Here is a 25755-nt window from a genome sequence, read left to right as displayed (position 1 = left end):
TAAAAATCGTTTCCAAACGAAATTATCCTATGTATGATATATCATACGCTGGGATAATACAGTAGCAAAAAAAGAGATATGTCTAAATTTTGAAAGTGGTATTTATATATACTATTCAATGTCTTTTGAATAGTACTGGTAGAAGTACTATCGGAGATAAAGACACAATATAAAACGAGATAGTAGGTGCATTTCGTCAAAAATATACCTTCGTTTCGGTTTTTAGCGGATTGTTATTGATAATTGTAAGCTGCAATAAACAACTTAATTTGTCGAAGCCTTCTATTCAGCCTATCTGGGTTTGACTCCCAACGCCGCACACAGGGTCAGAAGGTTTTTCTGGTCCGAAGTGGTGAATGACTTTAAGGTTAAAACCTGTGTAATCGAAAATAAAACATAACTCCATTTGTTTCCATTTCTTCATTTTTAGAAAAAAAGACTACCTATTTGTATTTCTATGATATTTGAGATATTTGTACGATTTGTTGGGAGTATCGTATGCTCTTTGATAGTTTTTCCAATGTTTAGTAAGTTTTAGAGGTATTCATACTTCATTTTTAAGTTAGCGTTCTACTCGAGTTTATCGGTTAACGATACGCTTTGGAAAAAATACTAATACGAAAATAATCGCCACATGAAAATTTTTCAACTTCTTTGTACAGACACCAAACAAAAACTAATCGTACGATATGCGTCAAAATTTGACAGAATGTGTATGAAAGTGTTGCCAACGTTGAGAGAATAAAAGTTTACCGATTGGACAAGCGCGGAAATTTTAAAATGAAAATTCCCATTCTGTTTTGATCATAAGGTATATATATAAGGTATATATATATATATATATATATATATATATATATATATATATATATATATATATATATATATATATATATATATATATATATATATATATATATATATATATATATATATATACATATATATATATATATATATATATATATATATATATATATATATATATATATATATATATATATATATATATATATATATATATATATATATATATATATATATATATATATATATATATATATCAAAATATAATTCCAGAAGGTCGGAAATTTCATGCCCCTATGGTGATATGGTGCTCTATCGCTTTACGAAATTAGAAAGCAAAGTTTTGGCATTACATTCCTTTAAGAAATTTGGGCTTTCTGTTTTAACAGACTTCACAGTCGATTCTTATCGTACAGAATCATTGCATGACTATTACTACGATCCTACTAACATCCTACCAGGTCGGAGCTCGAACATACGACAACTGGCTTGTAAGAACGAAATTAGAGGTGACCCACAAAAATATTGGCACCCTTATATACATTAGAGAATATCCGGAACCAGAAGTCGCAGTCTTTTGGTGTTTAAACTTGATCAATGACCTAACAGTAGCTTTTCATGAGAAAATTGAGCTATAAAATTCTTTGCAAGGTTCATGTACATACACACACGCACACATACATTTCCCGATCTCGTCTAGTCGAATGGTATGTACACTATGGGTCTCCGAGGCTCTATTCGAAAGTCGGTTTTCCAACAATTCTATTACTTTTCTATAGAGAAAGGCTTTTGGTAAAATCAGTTCTCAAGCTCACTATTGTAAAATATCGAGACTGATTGACAACACACAATTTTGCTTATTGCTCAGTATTCAATATTATGTTTTCCGAGATTCGTTTACTAGATTTACGGATTTTTCGGAAAAGTGCATCCATTCGATGAGATTTGGCAAAATATTTGTTCACTTTCAATTACTGAAAGCTTACACACTTAAAACCATTTCTTGAGCTCGGCATAATAAAATGCCGAAACTGATCAGCAACACGTAAATTTGCTGATTGCTCAGTAATCAATACGCATGTTTCTGAACTTCGTTAAATGCATTCACTGATATTTCGGTAAAATGCTTCACTTTGCCGAAATTTGGCATAATTACTTGCTGAATTTATCAGTAAACAACAGATATGCCGACATCAGCAGAGACGTTTGCCGAGATTTCGGAATATGCGCTAGCTGTTGCCGAGATTCAGCACGACAGCTGTCATTTATTGCCGCGTTACATTTTCGCTTCGCATTGTGCGATTATTTTCTATTGAAATTCTCGAGTGAAAAAATTGATAATCTTCGAAGAAGCATGGAACCACTTGCAAGTAAAAATATTGAATAAATATAGTGACATGTTTCGCTTTATAAAAAGCGAGTTTATCAGAGCACTCCCAATTATAAGGGAAAAACACCCAACACGGGGCCCAAAGCGTCCTTGAGACAAAACTTTGGGGGATATGCGAAAAAATAACCCAATGCATGGAATAATTCAATAGATCAAAGTAAGTTTATTTTTTGAACAATACCGTATATGCATCATTAAATATTGAACATTTTTGTAAGCCAAAAATCAATATATATTTTTGTTTTCATATTTCCAGCTCGACTCAAGGTGGCCGCATCTGGAAACGCCGCTTTTTTTATGCTACATGTTTTCAGGTAGAGGCTTTAAGCACTACTGGCAACAAATTTGTAAGCCTCCTTCAAGTGTTAATAAAAAGAAATTTTTGAATGGCGTGTTTATAATGTTGAGAAATTTCAAACAAAATTAATTCACTAGATTTTTAATTACTGATGATTCGGTAATTTATTTATTTTTTTCATTTTTTCGTTTTATTGGATTGCCGAATATTCAGTGAACGTTTCACTGAGCAAACAGTAAATCTTATGCTGACGATTTCGGCAATATTTGACGTTTGTCAAATTTGAGGGTGCCGAGTCGCTCAGTAATTTTATTTTTGCCGAGATGATTGCTGATGTGTGTGTGTGTGTATGTGTGTGTGTGCACTTTTCGAAGATATTTGAACGCGCTCAATTTTCTCAGAGATGGCTGAACCGATTTTAACAAACTTGGGCTCGTTTGAAAGCTACTGTCGGGCCATTGATCAAGTTCGAAGATCAAATAGCTGTGACTTTTGGTCCCGGAGATATGATTGTATAAGTGACGTAACCGACAAAAAGCGTTGTATTTGAACGCGCTCAATTTTCTCAGAGATGGCTGAACCGATTTTAACAAACTTGGGCTCGTTTGAAAGCTACTGTCGGGCCATTGATCAAGTTCGAAGATCAAATGGCTGAGACTTTTGGTTCCGGAGATATGATTGTATAAGTGACGTAACCGACAAAAAGCGTTGTATTTGAACGCGCTCAATTTTCTCAGAGATGGCTGAACCGATTTTAACAAACTTGGGCTCGTTTGAAAGCTACTGTCGGGCCATTGATCAAGTTCAAAGATCAAATGGCTGAGACTTTTAGTTCCGGAGATATGATTGTATAAGTGACGTAACCGACAAAAAGCGTTGTATTTGAACGCGCTCAATTTTCTCAGAGATGGCTGAACCGATTTTACCAACTTGGGCTCGTTTGAAAGCTACTGTCGGGCCATTGATCAAGTTCGAAGATCAAATGGCTGAGACTTTTGGTTCCGGAGATATGATTGTATAAGTGACGTAACCGACAAAAAGCGTTGTATTTGAACGCGCTCAATTTTCTCAGAGATGGCTGAACCGATTTTAACAAACTTGGGCTCGTTTGAAAGCTACTGCCGAGCCATTGATCAAGTTCGAAGATCAAATGGCTGAGACTTTTGGTTCCGGAGATATGATTGTATAAGTGACGTAACCGACAAAAAGCGTTGTATTTGAACGCGCTCAATTTTCTCAGAGATGGCTGAACCGATTTTAACAATCAGGAATCAGAACAAATTGGCTCAAATGGCACGTTCCCCTTGATATTTGGAGATTTGTGCCTTGCCATCAATTTGTTTTTAGCATCATTTTCCCGATATATAAGAGGGAAGGATTGAAAGGAAATGGTAAGGGTTGGACTAGGAGGATGGGAAAAATTGACGACACAAAAACACATAAAAGCAGAAGTAAATTCTGCACCCCTAAGGGATGCTGAACAATCTGCTGAGGATCACATTTAGTGGAAGCAGAAGGAAATTCTGAACCTCTACGAGGTCCCGAACAGTCTGCTGTTAATAAAACCTCCAACCCCCGAGAGGATTTAGAGATCTTACAAAAGCGACACCATTCTGCACTCTCGGAAGAATGCAGAACGACTCGCAGTATGTACGAGCAGAAGTAAATTCGGTACCCCCCAAAGGATGCCAAACAATCTGCTAAACCCTATTTAAGGTGAATACAGAAGGGATTCATTCACTCCAGGAAGAACGATGAACCCTTCTGACTATAGCTCCTTACCACATTGGGTGAGAAACGAGAGAATATCCTTCAATTTTAGCTCCGCATACACAGACTCAACCATGTATGGAGAACCAGAAACCCGGATACGTAGCTGCGTCAATGCGGGACAGTTACATATCAGATGATATGAAGTACCATAATCGCATTTATACAAATCACACGAATAATACTCAGCACGTTGAATAGTAGCCATGTGATAATTGAGTTTGCAATGTCCAGTCAGAGCTCCGACCAGAATACTTCAATGATACTTGGAGAAATGCAGTAGACACTTTGACATTTTCAGATTTAAATCTGGTAGAAATGCTTTTGTCTGAGCGCAAGTTTGCAAGCTGCGCCAGTAGCTGGCATGTTTGGATGCAGCCCAAGAACGTATCTTGTGCTTTATCCAACTAGTTGAAAGTGGTAAAGCTGGTTCAGGACCAACGAAATCATTCGTTGCACCAGCTCTAGCCAACTCATCAGCCCATTCATTTCCAGTAATACCAGAATGGCCGGGTACCCATAAGAAGTAAACAGCATTTGAAATGCTGAGGTCTTCAATTTGAGTTCGACATGCGATCACTAGATTCGACCGTGAGTCATTCGAACTGAGTGCTTTTAAGGCTGCCTGACTGTCGGAACAAAAATAAATACGTTTACCACAGATCCTCTGCTGAAGTGCCGATTGTACTCCACACAGAATTGCGTAGATTTCTGCTTGGAACACAGTACAGTATCTACCAAGTGAATGAGACTGCTCCAGCCTCATTTCACGACAGTAGACACCAGCACCAGCACCAGCACGACCATTCAACAGAGAACCGTCCGTAAAACAAACTATGTGTTCATCAAGTTGTCGTTCCAGACAACCAGACAACCATTCCTAACGAAGAGGATAGCTCACATTGAATGTTTTATAAGGAAAACTGCATGTGAGAGTTAGGTCACTAGGAGCGAGTAAATACTCATCCCACGTAACCATTTGAGACCACAAGCGAGTGTGCTGGTAGCATAATCTAATGGGTTACTGTTCCAAAGCCCTGTAACCCTAAGACGGTATGCACAAGATAATGCTTCTTGTTTTAGGAACACATGTAGTGGTTTAATACACAGTAGCGCCTCTAGAGCAGCATTAGGAGTTGTCGTGAATGCTCCTGTCATCGCCATTAGGACCATCCTTTGGAGATGATTTAGCTTTGACTGAACTGTCGCGACTTCTCCTTTCTGCCACCATACAAGACATCCATATGCTAAAATTGGTCTAACAATAGTTGTGTAGATCCAATGAATATATCTGGGTTTGAGTCCCCATGATTTTCCAAAAGCTCGTCTGCATTGGCCGAAAGCCATGCAAGCTCTTTCAATCCTGAAGTCAATGTGAGCAGAACAATTCAGTTTTGAGTCAAGAATAACCCCGACGTATTTAACTTGATCGACCACAGTGACCTCTGAACCAAAGAACTGCAACGGACGAGCTCCTGTAATTATCCTACGATGAGTGAAAAGCACCATTTGATGTTTTGCCCGGATTTACAGATAATCCAACCTGACAACACCATTGTTCAACAGATCGCAGGGCTTGCTGCATTAAATCAAAGAGAGTGTTAATGCTTATACCGGTCATCAATATATGATAATCGTCGGCAAAACCATAAGTCGGAAATCCAAGGTTATTAAGTTTCCTTAACAAACCATCAGCGACTAGGTTCCATAAAAGTGGGGATAGTACACCACCTTGAGGAAAAACCCAAGATATTCCGTTCACGACTGCAATGTTTAACTTCCTGCAGCCATTCAGCCATCGGCACGGAAATACACCTTGACTTAGGAGTTCCTATTTTTGTGGCCTTTTACGACATGGAACAGGAAACCAGTGGATCAATTCTTGGTAAAAAATAATTCCGCCGGATACCACACGGCTTACCTGTTTGGTGGACTTATACCACCGGTACAGGTGGACCGTAGCGTTATTCTTAGCCAGTTGGGAAACCGCTACCGACACTACACGGCTATCTAGGCTGCTCAGAGAGGGAAGTTAACATTGATTGAAAGCTACTGTCGGGCCATTGATCAAGTTCGAAGATCAAATGGCTGAGACTTTTGGTTCCGGAGATATGATTGTATAAGTGACGTAACCGACAAAAAGCGTTGTATTTGAACGCGCTCAATTTTCTCAGAGATGGCTGAACCGATTTTAACAAACTTGGGCTCGTTTGAAAGCTACTGTCGGATCATTGATCAAGTTCGAAGACCAAATGGCTGTGACTTTTGGTTCCGGAGATATGATTGTATAAGTGACGTAACCGACAAAACACGTTGATTTTTACCGCTCTTATATATATAAGGGTGCCAAAATTTTGAGATCACCTCTATTTTCGTTAAGCTCTAGTGCTCAAAAGTTTAAGCACCTCGAAAAAAGCCTTCATGCAAAATTTGAGCTAAACCGGACATGCGTAAGGGGTGCTGCCCGGTGGTAAAGGTTTGACAATTTTCGATCTTGAAAAAGCACCATAGGGGGGAGTACATGAAATTTCCAAAATCGAAATTTTTTTTGATGCCGAAACTCTTAAAACTGCATGAAACATCGAAATTTAGTGTCATCTCAAAAAAAAATTTTTTTGAAAAAATCAACTTTCTGGGACTTAGAAAAATTTTCATATTTTTTCTAAGTCGCAAAAAGTCAACTTTTTCAAAAAATTTTTTTTTCGAGATGACACTAAATCTCGACGTTTCATGCAATTCTAAGCCTTTTGGCATCAAAAATTTTTTTTCGATTTCGAAAATTTCATGTACTCCCCCCTATGGTGATTTTTCAAGATATATGAAAATTCCACTAAGTGGACTAAGAAGGCTTTTTTTTAGATTAGCATCACTGATTACAAATAGGCAACGTAAATGTCAAGCACTAGTTTGGAAAAATGATGCTGACTGTGTGACATAAACACTGAAGCATGCTTTTGTGAACTACTCGAATCAATCTGAATCAATTGGTGACAAAATTAGTATCCAAAATTATTTAGTAAAAGTATGAAACATATTTTCATGAGACTGTTTTGAAGAAGGAGAAAGGCATTATCACACCACTAGGTGGATTAGGAAGGGTTTTTTCAAATCAAATCAATTTCCTCTAAATGGAAAACAAGCACTGCAAATTGGTTTAAAGTAATTTTGGACATAATTGGAGTTTATAAAATTTCCGGATTCTACTTACCACAGCAGAGGATGATAAAATCAATTCCCACTCGGACTAATATTCGTTTAGTGTCATCCATTGTACCGTTATGATTATGGTCGACGATAGGCACTTCACTACTTGGATTGGATACTGCACTATTGCTATTGCTGCTGCCGGTGCTATTGCCGCTAGCGAGCTCAATCACTGCCTGTTGCTGCTGCTGGAATTGTGTATTGTTCACACCGTGTGACAACACTTGATTGCTTTTCTTCAAAGGTGTTACCTCAGATGGCACTGCGTCTGAGACACTCATTTATAATTTTACAAACAAAATTTTTTCGATGGTCGAATAAGTCGCACTTCGTAATACTACGAGCAAAATAAGTTCACTACTGCATTGGGCTTCACCGATAGAATCCATTTCAAATCACGAATATTAATTTGCTAGATGACTCACTGGGATAATTTTCTTAGGTACATTCACTCATTAAGGTCAACAACTGTTACGTCGAATACAAGACACATGCCATAAATCGAATTCCAGTGAATCACTCACTGCACACCTTACAACCATGAAGCATTGACTGTGGTGGTGGGTAATCTGTAAAAGAATTGATATTCTTATATTACTACCTATGTAGTATATCCATGATTGTTCTTCGCATGGAAGTATTGTTATGCCGTACAAGACGTACGTACATGAAATACTATCTAATCACTGAATGGCACTGAGAACAAAACTGTATATTTCACGAGAGGAATTCAAAATAAATTAGTAAGAGACGGAAAACAAATAGTCTTATGCAAGAAAACATGTTGAAATTGATAGTAATCTTTTTCTATGTAGTGCATTAAGCAGTTACAAAAATTGCACAAACATAATGATAAGATAAGCTATACCTTTGATTAAAAATGGAATGTTGAAATTGTGGCCCTATGTTTCAGTGGGGCTTTTTCCATGCTTCTTACAAATTCGCTTATCGGTTGCGCCAAGAAAAAAACTGTTGAATGCAATTGATTGAAACCGGTTTTATGAATCGAGCGATGAATCTTCTTAACGTATATGTAGCGAAGTCTCATGGGAGACGTTTCTTCACTATTGAACGGTGTATGAGACAAAATATAAATATTATGAAATCTCATTCACACTGATCTCACCTGTTCACGAAGCAATGAAATATCACAGCATTGAGGCACGATTTCAAGGCCCTCGTTATTGTCACTAACAGCACTTTGAGCTAGTAGCTTTTATTCATACTTCACTTTTGAAGTTCAAAAAACGTATTATAAATAGCATCCAATGATTATTTCCTTTCACGCAATTGCGATTATAAGCTTCATTTGAGCAAAGAATACGTAAGGCGTGCATCTGAGCGCAGGTCAAAAAACAACGCACAACCGAACTCGTCTATGTCTCAGCTGTTTCTGTATGTTTGTCCTTCTCACTGAGTATCGTAGAGCTGTTTTGATTCTCTTCTAGTTCTGTTTCAAGCGAGAGAAAGTCATCATCAGTTGCCGGAGCGAAATGTCATTTGTCAAAAAATATCGCAATCGTGCCAGCTTTTAACCCTTTAGCGGTGACATACAAATTCTATGTCTATATGTTTGTCGAATGAAATTTAAAGTTTATCCTTCTAACCACGAAAAAAACAATAAACAATATAATTCTGACAGCGATTGGTGTATGGCATGTATAGGATATCGGTAGTAATTTTTGGTAACATGTTAGATACGTCAAACAGAAAGAACTATTATTGTACAAACTCTTAGGAATAAAGTGCTTCAACTCAGCTCAGCTCAGCTATAACACCGACGATGAAGCAATGGATGATGAGATAAATAAAAAAAGCCGAGGACAAAGTGACCCCCGATCCTCGTTGGATGGAAATGGAAACTCATCTCCCCTTAGGAAAAGGGTGACAATGAGATCCAATAGCAAAAAAATATTGTTAAGTAACAAAAATGTAAGGCAATCGGCCACGTAAAGCTTTTACGCAGAAAAGGACAGAATAAAAATTTTATAAACAAAATCACTTAAAAACCGACTAGCAAAAATTGTCTACCATTCAACTCAGTTCGTCGAGCTGAGAAATCTCTCTCTCTCTCTGCGTGTGTGTGTGTGTGTGCGCGTGTGTGTATGTTTGTGTGTGTATGTGTCAAATAATCTTACTAGGTTTTATCGGAGATGGCCGAACCGATTTTCACAAACTTAGATTCTAATAATCAAAGGTCCTGGTTCCCGATCTCCAGTTCCGGAAGCACCGGAAATAGTGGTCATACATTCATAAAAGGATCTCACTCACTTTTCTCAGCGATGATTTTAGCGATTTCCACAAACTTAGATTCAAATGAAAGATTTTACGGTCCCATACGGAATTCCTGAGTTTCATCCGGATCCGAATTCCGATTCCGAAGTTATAGGGTAAAGTGTGTTAAATATTGTACACCGTCACTTAAACCTGCGAAACAAAACATTTAAAATTTTGTCTAAACGGGTCTCAAAACTAAATAAATCAATAGCCATTATCAGTAGGCAACTAACCAAACCGATTCCGGCTATTCTGGTTCCCGATCTCCGGTTCCGGGAGCACCGGAAATAGTGGTCATATATTCATAAAAAAACCTCACCCACTTTTCTCAGCGATGGTTTGACAGATGTGCACAAACATAGATTCAAATGAAAGATCTCACGGTTCCATACGGAATTCCTAAATTTCATTCGGATCCGACTTCCGGTTCCGGAGTTATATGGTAAAGTGTGTTAAATATTGTACACCGTTACTTAAATCGGCGAAACAAAACCCGTAGAACATTTGTTAAATGACAAGTTTGGTTTTGTTTTATTCCGATCGGATTCTCGTGTGATTTATGCGACGTGGAAAAAATTTGCCTACAACACTTAGGGAAATCGTATGATAAGTCTTAAAATTGTTGTAGTTGTAGGAAGATTTCTTTAACAGGTAGGAGGATTTTGTTATCGTTCCGGAACGTAGTGAAACGTTTTGAAAGATCGCGGTGAATAGTCGAGTAGGTGGAAGTAGTGTTTCCAACATAGCAAATTTGAAAAATGTAGTTCGAAGCTGTATGTGTTTTCTGTGGTTAGACACTGCCCATACTAGCACTGGTGTGCATCCTTCTCCAGAGTTAAGATATAGACAGACCGTGACATTTAATGTCTCAAAATTTTGCTATTGCCCAGGAAGCATATTTCGGATTATACACATTAAAACTATTGACTCGATAATATTTTATTCGTCATCGGACACGGGAATGTCGCCTAGGATTACAACTTTTCGCACTTGTAGTACATTGACGATAGAATTTTGATCATCAAATTTGCAAGTAACCGTATTTTCACCCAATTGAAAAGTATATATTTGAGATCCGTATTTTGTTCGTAAGTAAACTGATCGTGGATCGGCCCTCAAAATTTCCGTTATGGATTTCTGAAAACGGAGCGATATTGTCACAGCTATCATCATTATTCTGTCCATAATCACATATTTCTTTTGAATTGATAATTCCATAGAAAAAATATGTGATTATGTGATTATCTGATAATTTATTACTTTTTCGACTGCCAGTTCTTGAAGTTGCTGTTCTGCAGTTTCATTGAATGTAACGGATAAATATTTGCAGTTTGTCACCCAGTTTGGAACTGTAACATTAGAAACAAGGTTTCCTGAGGTAGATGTGGAGGCAGTTTTGACTGATTCACAATTCTCTTCGCCATCTGGTGCCTCTCTTGGTGAAAAGAATTCCTGTCTTTCAATCTTTCTCGGAACGTCATATTGTGGGATGTAGGGCTTGATGTCAAGGACAGGTGTACCGTCCACCTAAATAAAACGGTTATAGAGAATAAGAATGAAAATTTAGGGTACTTAGAATGCCATACCATATCTGTTCCGTAGAAGTAAATTGTGCCATTATCTATTCTATCCAGTTGTACCAGTGAAAGTCCAATTGGACACGGTCGATGCGGTGACCTTGTGCTAAAAACTCCAACCCGCTCACCGCCCAGACGAGGTGGAGCAACTTTCGATTTGAGGTGTATTTGGTTACGGTGGAAGTAGTATAAAATCCATATATGGGAAAAAGTTTCCAGGCCTTCTAACGAGTGCTCGGGGTTGTTAAATATACGCGAATTCAACTCAATTCTGCTAATAATCCTAGCTGCTTCACTTGCTTGTCGAGGGACAGCTCGTTTTTCGAGAAACATAGTTTTGATAACACCAATTGTGTTCAATGAAATTTCATCCTTGCAGTCTGGTAGATGACTCTGAAAAAAATAATGTGTGCGTCTTCTTCGTCATGGCTAAAATCTATCTTACTCTTAATTCAATACTTTGAATATCAACAGAAACTTAACTCGAATTTAGCTTTGAAAAATTAGAATATATTTGCTGGAATAGTTCTTTTTTAATGTTTATATCTGTTTAACGATATGGCAATTTCTATCTGCGAAAATAATATATCTACTCACATTATCCTTGTGATTGGACACCGATGGTTGATTATTTGATTTACATGCTTCACACTTAAATGATTGCAACATATTGCATATCGTTTGCACGTCCTTATGGTGAACATGTTGAAGATTATTTATTTGTTGTCTACAAGTAGTTTTTCCAACTTTTTAATATAGGTATTGTCGCATTCTCATACATACCTTAGATTCTTTATTTCGTTTCTCGCTATGTATAGCTGATTTTTTAAAATATTAACATCACCTTCGTTCATAATTAGAGGAAAAATATACTAATATAGAATAACTATTTTAGAACACATTTGATGTTGATTAAACAAATTTTCAAGTTTCAGTGCGATGTACTTGTATGTATTGTACCGGAATGTAACCGTGGAAAAAATTGTTCTGCTACGTCGAGGAACGAATTTCGTTTTTCGACGAAGTAAATAAAACAATTCTCGGTTGATTTTTCATTAGGGCGTATAAGCAAGTGACAGTTTCTCTTTGTTTACTTTCTCTTCTATTAATTACCAAACAGTTTCCACGTTTATCACTCAACTCTTTGCATGAAATGATACCCGAAACTTTCGACTTTCAAACAGAATTGTGATATCAAAGAAAATCTTTTTAATCACATCACAATAATCGAAAGAGAGAGTGATTAAAGAGAAACTGTCACTTCCTTATACGCCCTAATGAAAAATCAACCGAGAATTCTCGTTCAACTAAAAGGTGACAGCTAGGCAGGGTTGCCAAAATTCCTCATTTATCTAGCGAATGCCAAATTTTCAGCACCTTGCTATGACGTCATGAAACTGTGGCCAGCATCATTCTGCAAAAACCAAAACAATGAAGAAGAATGGCTAACAAAAATCTGGATATTACAAACTACTTGTTTATTCAGTACCCTTTAAAGCACTTCCCCGCAAATTATCGATCAGAATATCATCACTACGATAAGGAAATTAAGATTTTACTCGAATTGAAATGCTCGAATGTTTGTTTACCGTACTTTGAGCGCTCTGATTGCCCACCAAATGCCCCAGATGTTGACCACGCTAGCACTTGCTGCAGCGCCCTATCCTTGCCACCGGGCTGCAAATTTTCCTCCCTTCGACAGACACTGTAACCAGTGCTGCCAACTGTTTTTTTTTTTTTTTTCCAAAAATCAGTATTTGGCGGAAAAATCTATCTGTACAATATCTTTCTCGAAAAATCAAACATCGATTTAGTGCGGAAACTGATTTTGCGGAATCCAACACAAAAACTGAAAATCGGTATTTATCTGTATTAAAATTGAAATCTCGGTATTTTGAGAGCATATCTGTATTCCTGTATCGAGTCCAAAAATCGGTATAAATACCGAGAAATCGGTATAGTTGGCAGCGCTCTAACTAACCAGATCCTTTTCCAGATTTTACCGATTTCTCCAGGTTTTGTCAGATATCACTAGATCTTTACTGTTTTCGCCTAGCCGACAGATGGTGAGACCGACGACACGACCTGCCACTCGACTATCAAAACTATATCGCAAATTTAACTACCCCTCAGTAACTGATAATGTCAAAGCGAAATCGTCTGAAAAATATTGAAATTGGCAACACAAGTTGGTAAATTATTGATTTTGAAAAACAGTTACCAGTAGCCTTGGTTACTAAACTTGAGGAATGTAAACAAAAACAAGAGATTCTCATCTAAAACGGAAACACTGAGTACAGCTGGCAGGTAATAAATTTATTCTTTCAGAGAGTTTTGAGTCATTTTTGCTAAAAATTAATTGAAGTTGTATCTTTCTTTTCATAGAACTGAAACAATTTCATCGCAGTCACGGAGAGGAAGGCTAATCAATTCACATTCGTAGCTAACCGTAATCAAATCACATTCGTAACTAGAAAATTGTATTGTGGTACTGAAAGATGGGTACGCCTATAGGGCACTACTGTGTTTGGGGATGGTATATTCCGACGGATTTGGAGAACAATTGGTTCATGTGACTATCGATAAACAATGTTTTCTTGGAAGAAGATTACTCTTAGGAAAAGAACGTACAAACAGAAATAAATATAAAATAATTTTGAAAACATCGTATGTCTTACTATGATAATACCAGAATGAATAAAATAAAATCAAAGCAAAAATTGTTAGAGTCTACAGGTAAAAATATATTTTGTAAATAATTCAAGAATATCTCCAAATGTTGTAATAATACTAGCGTCTTCGTGAAACCGAAATCGCTTTTCATTTCAATTTATTCTCAAATTTGTGGATATGTCATTTTTCAATTGCTTCTGTATGTACATCAAATATATATTGAATATTTCAAATATGTTATACTGCTGTATTTGTTTTTCCATGTTCAACATCAGGGGCATTCTCGAAAGCAGCAGAAGAATGTTAACTGCAAATAATAGAAATCTGTTTGATGAATGAATGAAAAAATACTATTTTGAAACATAATAATGATATGTTTACATACAAATAACTTCCATTTTTTCATATCTTAGAAAACACAAAAATAAAATTTAAGCACTCATCACCTTTCTCATAGTTTGCATTGATGATGCAAATTTTTTCTCTCCAGAATTCGGTAAATAAGAGAAAAGGGCACACAATTTCAATTAGGTGGAATTATTCCACAACTATTTTAAACTGTTTGTTTATTTTTTCTGGGGCTCTTGGTAACTATAATTCATAGCAACTCAAACAGTGTTGCACGAATAGATAGTATTTGTTATTTTCAAGGGGTCGCTATATTTATGGTAACTGGCGGTAAATCGCTCACGAACACTTTTTATTCAGATTTTTCTTCGGAGTGTCTGGTCGTGTCGTCGATGAGACCGTTTTTTATGCTCACTGAAAATGAAGCCCGGTCAAAATTTCTTGTGCATAGTTAGACACAGACAAATCCAGATAAATTTTTAAGCCAGAGACGGATTTTTGAAGAATGGCAACTCTGAAGCTAGAGACAGTTACCACCAACTTTTGCAGTCCAGTCTGAAGATATTTGAAAATTTTACCTGGCATCTCTGATGTGCACGCTTATTTGTGGCTACCCAAATATTGGTCAAAAGTCCCCAATTTCGCAAAATCTGTGTTCTGTGACACAGAATCTGTGTTTCAAAATAGGCAAAAAGATCTGTGATTTTACAGAAAAATCTGTGAATATGGTAACTCTGGTACCATGGCTCCTAGTTTCAGGGGTGCCAGGAATCTCTATACCGAAGACGGTGAACCCTTTGAAATATACGTTCACAGCATTTCTGATGGAAGTGTCCGTTACCATCAGGCAACCACGCACGGGACATTGGAAAATCTATTAACAATGTACTTCCATTTCACAATATAAACATGCATGAACATAATGTATTTTACTTACCAACTAGAGCCTGATACGACTCGCTGTCCACAAAAATTTTTATTTTCTCCATTCTAAAAACCCCGAAAATTTCACACATGAAAATGTCGGTCGGCGCGATTAGGTAATTTTGCCTCAGTGATAGTTTTAAATTCTACTCATTTTTTGACGTCTGTTAATAGCAGCCGAAAATGAGTACTTTCGATTCACTCACTGAGTAGCCACAAGTAAGCGTGTGCAATATCTGTGTTTAAAACCGTCGGCAGCCACAGGAGAAAAGGAAAATTGGAACGTCAGGGAGAAAAGCGAAATTGGAACGTCAAAAATTAACTTATTGCAACGTTCATGTAATGCAATCCAATTTCGGAAACCTTGTTTGTTGCACGATAGTTTGAGATCTTTGGGTTGATTCTTTAACGAAAGCTTGTCGGTTCACCTAGAATACAACGAAAAGTTTCACTATCATTAAAAGTGTCATTTTTTTCATCATCATTAAAAAAAATGAAATATAGCAGGCGTGTCAGTCACCTCTAGTACTGAATCACACTAAAGTGGTAGAGCAGAGATCTCAAATTCTCTGAGGTGGACGCAGGTATTTTCATCGAAGTGTATATGCCCGAAAGCACTCTAGTGTACGGTTCGCATAAGAGACAAGCACACATTCAAATTCTGTCTATTCGACATTGAGAAGAAGTGCGCTTTCCATTTTGCGCGTTTTTCGCCGGCTGCATCCCCAGTGTAGGTATGAAACTTACAGTATGTTCACATTAGCGCTGATACCAAGTGATATACGGATATAATTGATATACGAAGATCATTTCTGCATGATATCCGTAATATCATGAATGATATCATGTCGAATTGTCAAAAGTCGCGACTAGCAACCCGGATAATGGCATTGAACGTACTCATTTATGAATGTCACTGTGAGAGTAACAATAAACGATCATTATAATTTTGATTTTATCAACGAGTATTGGCGTTTGGAGACCGATAAATGCAGAACTTCAATTATTGATTGAATTTTAAGAAAGAGAAAGGTATATTACTGACCTTATTTCTAATGATGATATCCAAAATGACAATTTAATTGTTAAACGATATTATTTAGTTCACACGTGAACACTTCCACGTGATATGCACACATCTCGGTATATCAAGTGATATAAGCAGTCAGTTCGCTTTCACATCTCATCCAAGTCAGTCGATATAACAAAACCGCTTACGTTCAGGACGGAAGAAACCAAGTACAGTATTGTGTAGTGAACAACAGAACGTCCTCGAAATGAGTGAACCAAACGACATCTTGACATTAAACGTGTGCATTTACTTCAATGCAATAAGACGAATAATGTTGTTTACATCCAGTTTTATGAAGAGTTGGATGCAATTCAATTCGCAAAAGACAATAACAATGTGCACTATGTGGAGCACTTGAACATTAAGTACAACATTCCAGTATATATGGAAAATAGTGATATAGAAGTGCGTGGGCATGATCTTCCCTCAAGCGTCACCGATTCTTATATTCGCAAAACTATGCCCCAATACGGAGAGTTTTTCTTTATCGAAAAAGAAAATTGGAAGAACTTTTTCCCCGGTATTCTTAATGGTGTACGTTTGTTACGCATGCGCTTGAAGAGGCCTATACATTCTTATGTGACTTTCAGTCAGGATACAAGAATTCCGTGCTAATCACTTGTTACCTATGACAATCAGATAGCCACATGTCAATTTTGCCAAAAAACTGTTCATTACGGTAAGCCATGTGACATCGAATTTAGTGTTCGACCCCCTCAAATAGAAGCTAAAATAGATTTCATTTCTTTCTTTTGATCATGCCTATATGAGCCTGCCTAGCTTAGCTTTTCCATTCTAAATTTATAACTGATTCAATCTAGAATACCTATCCGTCTTATAGTAGACATTTTGCGGCAATTAAAACCAAATAACATATAGGCTCTAATAGTATGTTCACATTAGCGCTGATCATTTGATATACCGAGATGATATGCATATCATGTCGAAGTGTTCACATATGATCGAAATGATATCGTTTGGCAATCAAGTTGTCATATTGGATGTACAATTCAAATAATAAATGAAGTTTTGCATTTACTGGTCATCGAACACCAATGATCTTGGTATATTTGTTGTTTACTGACAAGTTTAGTATAATATTATGCCATACTTCGACAAAAGAACGTGCTTTACCGAGATATCAGCATATTACTTTAACGATTTTCGGAAAAGAGCATGTGGAATACTGAATGATCAGTAAAATGTTCTGTTGCCAATCTAGTTCGGCATTTTATTATGCCGAGCTCGGGAAACGGTTCTAAGTGTGTACTTTTTACAATAGGTTTTGACATAGCAGTTTTAATTGGACCATGTTCCAACTAACGAATACCAGACCCTGTCAGCTTGGGGCGAAGTCAATCTTCAGTTCACCAACACAATCGCATGGCATCACATTAAACATATCATGTCAATTGTATATATGCGTAGTGCGCGGTATAGAGATTCCTATATTTTGGCGCACACGAATTTGACATTTATCTCCCTTACTTCTATGTATTCGATGCGGACTCGTCTAAGGGCGCCATGCTCGCAAAAAAGGATGTTGCCAATGATTTGTTCGGGAAATGTGAGAGCTGGATATCTTGTTAATATGATGTCTTTCCGAATACCCAATTAACGAACACTCCAACTAACGGGGCACCAACTATCTAATGTCGTTTTCGTTTTTAAATTGCACTACACTGGTGTAGCGAAAGCTGCACTGAAACCGTTCGTTTTTACCAATTGCACTACATCAGTGCACCGATACCACTGGTGTAGCACTTATCAAAAGTTCGGTGTAGCTCTGTGTAATGGAATCGTTTATTGTAGCCAAGGGTTACTGTTTATGCTTTCATAATTTTTGTTCGTTTATTCATGCCATGGTGTAGAACTCCACCGGTGTAGTTCAGTTTAAAAACGAAAACGACATAACTGTGTAGAAAAGGCCTTCATGTCAGTAGCGATAAGAGATGGGCCGACGACACGACCTGCCACTCGCTTTAAAAACTGTATCGCAAATTTAACTACCCCTCAGTAACTGGTAATGTCAAAATGAAATGTCATGAAAAACTATTGAAACTGGCAACACAGGTTGATGAATTATTGATTTTGAATAACAATTACCAAAACCTTGGTTACTGCATATTGAAGACTTGAAGAATATAAACAAAATAAACTACCTCGAGTGGAAGATCTCACTCCGCGGCAAATAACAAGTTCTGCAGCATCACCTCGCGTAAGAGCAGTGGATCGATTAGTTCAGCTGAGGCTCGAAAAATTTCTTGTTGGATGTATGTGCCAAAATCTTTTGTATTGGATAATTTTTTTGCGTTTTTTTACCTTTTTGCCTTTCTCATATAGAAAGGTTATGCAATCACTGTGAAAACCGACTTTTGAACCGAGGCCCGGAGGGCCGAGTGTCATATACCATTCGACTCAGTTCGTCGAGTACGCAAAATGTCTGTGTGTGTGTATGTGTGTGTGTGTGTGTGTGTATGTGTGTGTGTGTGTGTGTATGTGCGTATGTGTGTATGTAACGTTTTTTTGCACTAACTTTACTCGGAGATGGCTGAACCGATTTTCACAAACTTAGATTCAAATGAAAGGTCTTGTGGTCCCATACAAAATTCCTGAATATTATTTGGATCCGACTTCCCGTTCCGGAATTATGGGGTAAAATGTGCAAAAAATTGTGAAAATAAGTGCACTAACTTTTCTCAGAGATGGCTGAATCGATTTTCACAAACTCAGATTCAAATGAAAGGTCCTGTGGTCCGATGCGTTATTCCTGAATTTCATGCGGATCCGACTTCCGGATCCGGAAATATAGGGTAAAGTGTGTTAAAAATTGTACACCATAACTGAAAATGGGGAAAAACCTTAAAAAATTTTCTAAATCGACCTCAAATCTTTTCCAATTTGATGGTTTTTATCAGTAGACGGTCAAACAAACCGATTTCGGTTATTCTTTTAAGAATCGAAGAAAATTTTTTTTCGCCTTTTTGCCTTTCTCATATAGAAAGGTTATGCAATCACTGTGAAAACCGACTTTTGAACCGGGTCCCGGAGGGCCGAGTGTCATATACCATTCGACTCAGTTCGTTGAGTACGCAAAATGTCTGTGTGTGTATGTGGGTGTTTGTGTGTGTGTATGTGCGTATGTGTGTATGTAACGTTTTTTGCACTAACTTTATGGGGTAAAATGTGCAAAAAAATGAAAATATGTGTTCTAACTTTTCTCATAGATGGCGCGACCGATTTTCACAAACTTAGGAACAAATGAAAGTTCCTGTGTTCCCATACGTAATTCCTGGATTTTATTCGGATCCGACTTCCGGATCCGGAAATATAGGGTAAAGTGTGTTAAAAATTTTATACCATCACTGAAAAGAGCGAAAAACCGTAAAAAGTTTTCTAAATCGACCTCAAATCTTTTCCAATTGATAGTTTTTATCAGTAGACGGTCAAACAAATCTATTTCGATTATTCTTTTAAGAATCGAAGAAAAATAATTTTGAAGAATACCACAGTATTATATTGGTATGATAGTATGATTGATATGAGAAAGGCATCATTACACCACTAGGTGGATTAAGACAGGTTTTTTATATATATAAAAAATAGGTATAGAATTCGCTCAAACTTTCGAAAATTTTTCTGAGGCCCGGAGGGCCGAATGACATATACCAATCGATTCAGCTCGACGAACTGAGCAAATGTCTCTGTGTGTGTGTGTGTGTGTGTATGTGTGTGTGTCTGTATGTGTGTTGTCAACTAAGAGGTCGAGATCTCAGAGATGGCTGGGCCGATTTTGATCAAACTAGTTGCAAATGAAAGGTCTCCCCGTCACCCAAAACGCTATTGAATGGTTTTGAGATCGGATGTTTACTTTTTGAGTTATACGAAGTTTTATGTCAAAATTTTCAGTTTTTTGACAGTATCTGTCACAATTGACCTTGAAAACAGAATATGTTTTCAGACTTAGATTCCGCACGATAATACCTATCCAACAAGCCATAGATTGTTGAAATCCGTCCATTTTTAACGGAGATAACGAAATTTTTGTGTAAACTACTTTTCCCCCTATTCCAGCAGTAGGAGTTTTGAGCGCTGTATGACAAAGCAATGCTTGGGAGCAACGGAAAACACGATTTTTTATTCTGTTACATACAATTGTTTCTAAGTACCAAAAAGACTGTGTACAGCATCCTTTTCCATGACATTTAGCCTCGGACCGATTTTAGCACGGCTCGTTTTTGGCAACATAATCGTTCGAATATGACATATATAAACCAGATGATGGCAGATTTTTTTTAATTATATTGTTTTCAACTACATACAGCAATAAATGCTGGAAGAACATAACATCCATATACCATTCGAATCAGTTCGTCGAGATCAGCAAATGCGTGTGTGACAAATAATTTCACTCAATTTTCTCGGAAAATTTCTTTTCTACAAATTCAGATTCATACGAAAAGTCGTATGCTCCCAAACAAAGTTCCTGAATTATGTTTGGTTCCGACCTCTGGTTCCGGAACTACAGGATGATATATGAAACGAAATCAAAATTGTGTAACTCATTCTACTCGTAGATGGCTGAACCGATCTAAGATTCAAATGAATTCTAAGAATCATCTAAGATTCAAATGAAAAGTTTCAAGATTTTATAAAACATTTTGCTCTTCAGCCAGATCCAACATCCGGTTTCGGAGATACAGGGTGATTGGTATAAAAATGTCTATTCCACATAAATTAATCAGGTTTATCGGGTTAGCAGATTTGGATAGCCGATAAAAAAAATTAACTTTTTGTCGATTCAGAAGGCACCTAAAAATTTAATTCCTGCTATGATTTCTCAAAGATGTCTTCACTGATTTTCAAATATTTTGAAACAAATGTAAACTATACAGCTATTCAGGTGAATTTATCTGACTTCGGCCATACCGATTTTAGAATTCCGGTTCCAGTATAAAATCGTTTCTCAAAGCTCAATCGTTTTCTCAAAAAAGCCTAATCAAATATCAGAAACAAAAATTCAAATTAAAATAAACTTATATAAAAAATTAACTAATTTTATACATACATACAAAAATTAATTAATTTTATCCAATTATGACTTCCGGTTCTCGAATTACATCATGATGAATTTTTAAAACTCAAACCGATATAGAAGATGGGATTGAGCTTCAAAGTTGAACTCAAAACTGTTGTAATGTATTCGTTTTATGGCCATACGAATCGGTTTGGGTTATTCTGGTTCCTGAATACCGGCTCTGGAAGTACCTTAAATTACCATAAACTCTAAAGTGGAACTTACATATCATGGCATCTTTAATCGATTATCACACTTCTAGATTTAAATTCGATCCGATTTGCAGTTTCGACATTACAGAGTAATGAGTGATTAAAATCTCAAATTGTCGCTTAAAACGACGGTCATTAAAATAATGTCATGAAAACTTAAACACCGAAGAATATTCATGCAAAAAACACATGCAGATTGGTAAAAAAAGGTATCATCTCACTGCTAGGTGGATTAAACACGTTTTGTCGGTATCACATAGCGTTTCAATATCCGTCGATGTTTGGTAAAAAATTTAACATAATCAGACTTCAGATCAAATCTATGAGGGCTGTCTGCTATATAAATGAGTTTTAAGATGGTAGTAAACTGCAAAAGTCATTGAACCGTTAGTGCGAATCCTTTTATCAATCTGATCATCAAAATTTAGTATCGAATAATGAATGATAAAGCTGAGTCGATCAGATAAATCAGCACTATTCTACGAGATGCAATTAAATCGTTTGCAACAAATCAAAGATGCTTAAATATTTGAGGTTTATTTCTAATCCATTCCAGAATCGCACTTCATATGCAGGTACGAATAGACTTATAAACAGAATTCAAATTTGTTCTTTTATAATGACTTTCTAAAGTATTCGTCAAATTTATTCTGATTTTCTACCAAATCATTGAACCCTAATTGCTAATCAACGTACATGTAAAACATTACGTCGTCATATTTTGGACATTCCAGGTACTCCTTTACTTCGCAAAACGGGTGTAAAATTTGATGAACCTGAGACATTTGAGAAGCACGGGAATCCAGTTTCTGATCAGAATTATGACCTGCAAAAAATAAATTTCATTAAAGTAATTTGATACTCATCATGAATGAGTTTCATGACTACGATACAGATTGAGCTCCTTGATAGCCCTTGAAGATGATACAGCATGACGCCTGTCTGTCGCAGCAATACATCTAATGTCAGATTCGCATATTGTGCACCCAGTTCCGATTGGCGCAAATACAAAAGGAACGTTGTAACATTAACTTACAAATGTCTAGTTCTTTCTGGTACATGTTCAACTATTGAATCTGGCTCTGGTGCAGGATAATTCTGTAATTCTAGATAAATAAAAATGTTCAGTTAGCCAAATTTTATTCTTCGTAGTTAGCCTATTGTGAAAGCGTCTTACTTCGTCGTATTGATAATATCATTTTTCAGGGGTACCAGTTCCCGGCCTCGCGCTTCCTCGATCTTGATTTCTCCAGAACTATTTATAGTTTTTAATTTTGGCACTGATGGCAAAAAATTTCAAGTGAACTGTTTCAAAACTATTTCAAGGGGTTTGTTTATTTATTATGGGGTTCCTTGGTTACTAGTTCGTAGCAACTTAAGCAGTGTTGCTCAAGAACATTATTTTCATCACCATCAAGGGGTCGCTATATTTGTGGTAACTGGCGGTAAATCGCTCACGAACACTTTTTATTTTGATTTTCCTTCGGAGTGTCTGGTCGTGTCGTCGGTTGACCCCTTTGAAAAAGCAACGAGGCACGCTGACAGCATTCAGTTTCTGCATCTGTCGGCACCAAGTCCTCCAACCATCTCGCAATTCGACCGATATCAGGTCATCCCAATCCGTTCCACTTCTCCATATTTGCTGCATTAGAACTTTGCCATGCACAACAAAGTGTGCAATCAATCCCATCGGGTCGAACAGAGACATGACCGTTCGCAAGACTTGACGCTTAGTTGGTATACTTTCGCTTTCAACTAATGCTTTGATTTCCTCCTTCATGTTGCTCAAATCGAATGTGAAGACATCTTCCTTCGGTATCCAGATCAGGCCCAACACGCGTTCTGTATAGAGTTTATCCAGGTTCATAGATACTTGCTGTCGCTCAACTGTTTCACCGATACCCGTTAGAACTTCGTCCGAATTTGAGCTGAAGTTACGGATCTCGAATCCCGCCTGTCCATGAATATATTTCACCTCTTTGACTAGTCGAATAGCTTCTTCTACGGTGTCTATACTGTCCAAAAAATCGTCCACGTAGTGGTTATGCCTGATGGCCCTTGCCGCCCTTGGGAAGATTTCGGCAAACTCCATTGCATTCTTGTTCTTGACGAACTGCGCAAGACTCGGTGAACAGGTAGCTCCAAAGGTGCATACGTCCATGACGAAGATTTGGGGTTCTAACTCAGGCTGCATACGAAAAACGAATCTCTGTGACTGCTTGTCTTCGTTCCGAACACTGATCTGATGGAACATTTCTTTTATGTCGCCTACCACTGCAATGTCTCCCTGTCGGAAACGCAACAGTACCGAAATTAGTTCCACCAAGAGATCAGGACCTTTTAATAACATATCGTTCAGCGACACACCGCCTACACGAGCCTTGGCGTCCCAGATCAGTCGCAGTTTGTCCGGTTTCTTGGGACTCTGCACTAAGCCTAGTGGTAGATAACAGACCCTACTCGCTTGCGTAGATTGAAGTTCTTCCGGAGTGAAACGATAGGCGTACCCTTTCATTTCGTACTCCGAAATCTGTTCCATCACTCTTGATGCAAGAGCCGGTTCTTTACTTAACCGCCTCTCCAACGCTTTCATGCGCCGTAGTGTCATCGGGTAGCTGTCAGGAAAACAGATGTGATCGTATTTCCATAGCAATCCCGTCTCGAACGCACCGTTGACCCGCTGAGTGGTGGTTTCCATGATTTGACGTGCTCGTTTGTCCTCGTCAGCCTCCGGCTTTACTGTCACGCTTGACTCTTCAACGGCGAAAAATTGTTTTATCCACTGATGCAGATCACGATTTGACATACCGTCGTCTATGTGTACATTCAACTGCTCCATAACGTTACTGTTCTGGGAACTCTTCCCGAAGATACACCATCCCAGGCGAGTTTTAGTCGCCACTGGCTCGTTGTTATTACCCTCTCTCGTTCGCAGCGCTGTCAATAGCCGGATATGCTCGATTCCGATGATTACCCCAGGAACTGCGTTGGTATAGCTCTGGATAGGAAGGCCTTTCAGATGAGGAAAAGTATAGGACAGTTCTTCGTAGTCCAACGTTTGTGCCGGTAAGTGCAAATTCTGTACTGTTCTCACGTTATGAAGCTTGAACTTCTTTCCATTTCCGTGAATTACTACGCTGATACGCTGCGACTCCTTTTCCTCTCTGGTAATATTTCCAGTCCAACTTAGACAGAAGCCGTTACTGGAAAAGTTCTCAGAATGCAGAAGTTTGTGATGATGTATTCGGCAACCATTAACACCGTACTCCGTTTTAGTACGACATGGCCATTTCCGATGTGGCACTAAACAGCTTCTGCACAGCTGTTTCTGCTTAACGGTCTTCCATCTATCATCGATATCGAGCGCCTTGAATTGCTTGCAGTTTGCAATCTCATGGTTTGTTTTATCGCAAAACACACAAGCCTTTAAACCTTTTCCATCCCGTATCTCCTCAGCGTGTATATAAAGCTTCGGTTTGTCTCTGCCTGATTTAGTTGATTTGGAGTTGAGGGTAAGCGCATCCATAGGGAGTGTAACCTCCGATGCCATCAGCACTAGTTCTGACATAAACGCGCTGAAGGTCGCCAAGTTGACACAAGTAAATCTACTTTTGTAATAAGACCGCTGCATCTTGAGTTGAAGTGGAAGTTTCTCCACTAGCTCATGGAGAAGCATCGAATTACACAAGTGATCAGACAGATTAGCGATACTCATGTGGTCTACAACATTTTGTACCGCAAGACCGAAATCTATCTGCGACTGCAAATTATCAGTCTTAGGAGAAGGAACTGTTCGGAGCTTTTGAAGAAGCGAGTACATGAGTATTTCCGGTCGCCCGTACAATCGACGCAGTGTATCAATCACGAATGGAACCGATTACGGCATGAGTAATCGACTTTTTACTGCGTCTAACGCCTGTCCTTTCAAACAACGTTGTAATCTCGCCAGATTCTCGGCGTCACTGAATCCACATGTATCAGTCGAATTGCAGAACGAACTGTAGAATATTGACCAATCTTGCGGATCTCCGGAGAAGGACGGTAGCTCCCTTGGCATAACTTGCCTTGCGGCCATTTGTTCATTCGTTGGTCCACAGCGCCCTGGGACAGGAAAACGGATATGGAC

At 37.8% G+C, this 25755-nt stretch overlaps 3 protein-coding genes and 1 long non-coding RNA gene across 7 annotated transcripts in view; all 4 read right to left on the bottom strand.

Annotated features, from left to right (window-relative positions):
* The window catches only part of LOC131435446 (putative phosphatidate phosphatase), a 47282-nt gene extending 38429 nt beyond the window's left edge, over positions 1-8853 (bottom strand). Inside the window, exons 1-3 of one of the 2 annotated variants that reach the window (XM_058603342.1) lie at positions 8596-8853; positions 8407-8533; positions 7474-8038 (exon numbers count right to left, since the gene is read on the bottom strand). In XM_058603342.1, the coding sequence (XP_058459325.1) occupies positions 7474-7750 (277 nt within the window). In that variant the 5' untranslated portion in view covers positions 7751-8038; positions 8407-8533; positions 8596-8853. The remainder of the gene's footprint in view (positions 1-7473; positions 8039-8406; positions 8534-8595) is intronic. The other variant, XM_058603341.1, reaches the window with a different exon arrangement.
* Positions 8854-10669: 1816 nt separating this feature from the next.
* On the bottom strand, positions 10670-12510 carry LOC131438360 (tRNA (adenine(37)-N6)-methyltransferase). 3 transcript variants are annotated; one of them, XM_058608356.1, is made up of 6 exons: positions 12284-12510; positions 12107-12195; positions 11921-12050; positions 11333-11716; positions 11007-11273; positions 10670-10883 (listed from the first exon to the last, which is right to left on the bottom strand). In XM_058608356.1, the coding sequence occupies exons 2-6, from the start codon at positions 12175-12177 to the stop codon at positions 10686-10688; spliced, it is 1050 nt and encodes a 349-aa protein (XP_058464339.1). In that variant the 5' UTR covers positions 12178-12195; positions 12284-12510; the 3' UTR covers positions 10670-10685. The 3 variants fall into 3 exon arrangements, with proteins under 3 accessions (XP_058464339.1, XP_058464338.1, XP_058464340.1); XM_058608355.1 differs by lacking the exon at positions 12284-12510 and having other exon boundaries at positions 12107-12262; XM_058608357.1 differs by lacking the exon at positions 12284-12510 and having other exon boundaries at positions 11921-12013; positions 12107-12228.
* A 9829-nt stretch (positions 12511-22339) lies between these two features.
* LOC131439272 (uncharacterized) lies at positions 22340-23093 on the bottom strand. Its single transcript, XR_009231092.1, has 3 exons — positions 22807-23093; positions 22523-22735; positions 22340-22455 (listed from the first exon to the last, which is right to left on the bottom strand). It is a non-coding gene; the product is annotated as an uncharacterized LOC131439272 (long non-coding RNA).
* A 146-nt stretch (positions 23094-23239) lies between these two features.
* Positions 23240-25155, bottom strand: LOC131434065 (uncharacterized). Its single transcript, XM_058600715.1, has 2 exons — positions 23373-25155; positions 23240-23271 (listed from the first exon to the last, which is right to left on the bottom strand). The coding sequence occupies exons 1-2, from the start codon at positions 25153-25155 to the stop codon at positions 23240-23242; spliced, it is 1815 nt and encodes a 604-aa protein (XP_058456698.1).
* Positions 25156-25755: the final 600 nt, after the last annotated feature.

Source organism: Malaya genurostris, chromosome 3 (genome assembly GCF_030247185.1).
Source record: "Malaya genurostris strain Urasoe2022 chromosome 3, Malgen_1.1, whole genome shotgun sequence".
In the NCBI taxonomy this organism is placed as follows: domain Eukaryota; kingdom Metazoa; phylum Arthropoda; class Insecta; order Diptera; family Culicidae; genus Malaya; species Malaya genurostris.
The sequence above is the reverse complement of the archived record's forward strand: the minus strand, read 5'-3'. Positions and strand labels throughout refer to the sequence as shown.

Excerpts from the sequence above, each read along its gene's own strand:
- LOC131434065 (XM_058600715.1), bottom strand. The coding sequence starts at position 25,155 with ATGGATGCGCTTACCCTCAACTCCAAATCAACTAAATCAGGCAGAGAC. Across the intron at positions 23,272-23,372 it reads AGCATTAGTTGAAAGCGAAA|CAAATATGGAGAAGTGGAAC; the intron begins GTATACCAACTA and ends GTTCTAATGCAG.
- LOC131438360 (XM_058608356.1), bottom strand. The coding sequence starts at position 12,177 with ATGAACGAAGGTGATGTTAATATTTTAAAAAATCAGCTATACATAGCG. Across the intron at positions 12,051-12,106 it reads AACGAAATAAAGAATCTAAG|ACAACAAATAAATAATCTTC; the intron begins GTATGTATGAGA and ends AACTACTTGTAG. Across the intron at positions 11,274-11,332 it reads ACTTCTACGGAACAGATATG|GTGGACGGTACACCTGTCCT; the intron begins GTATGGCATTCT and ends CGTTTTATTTAG.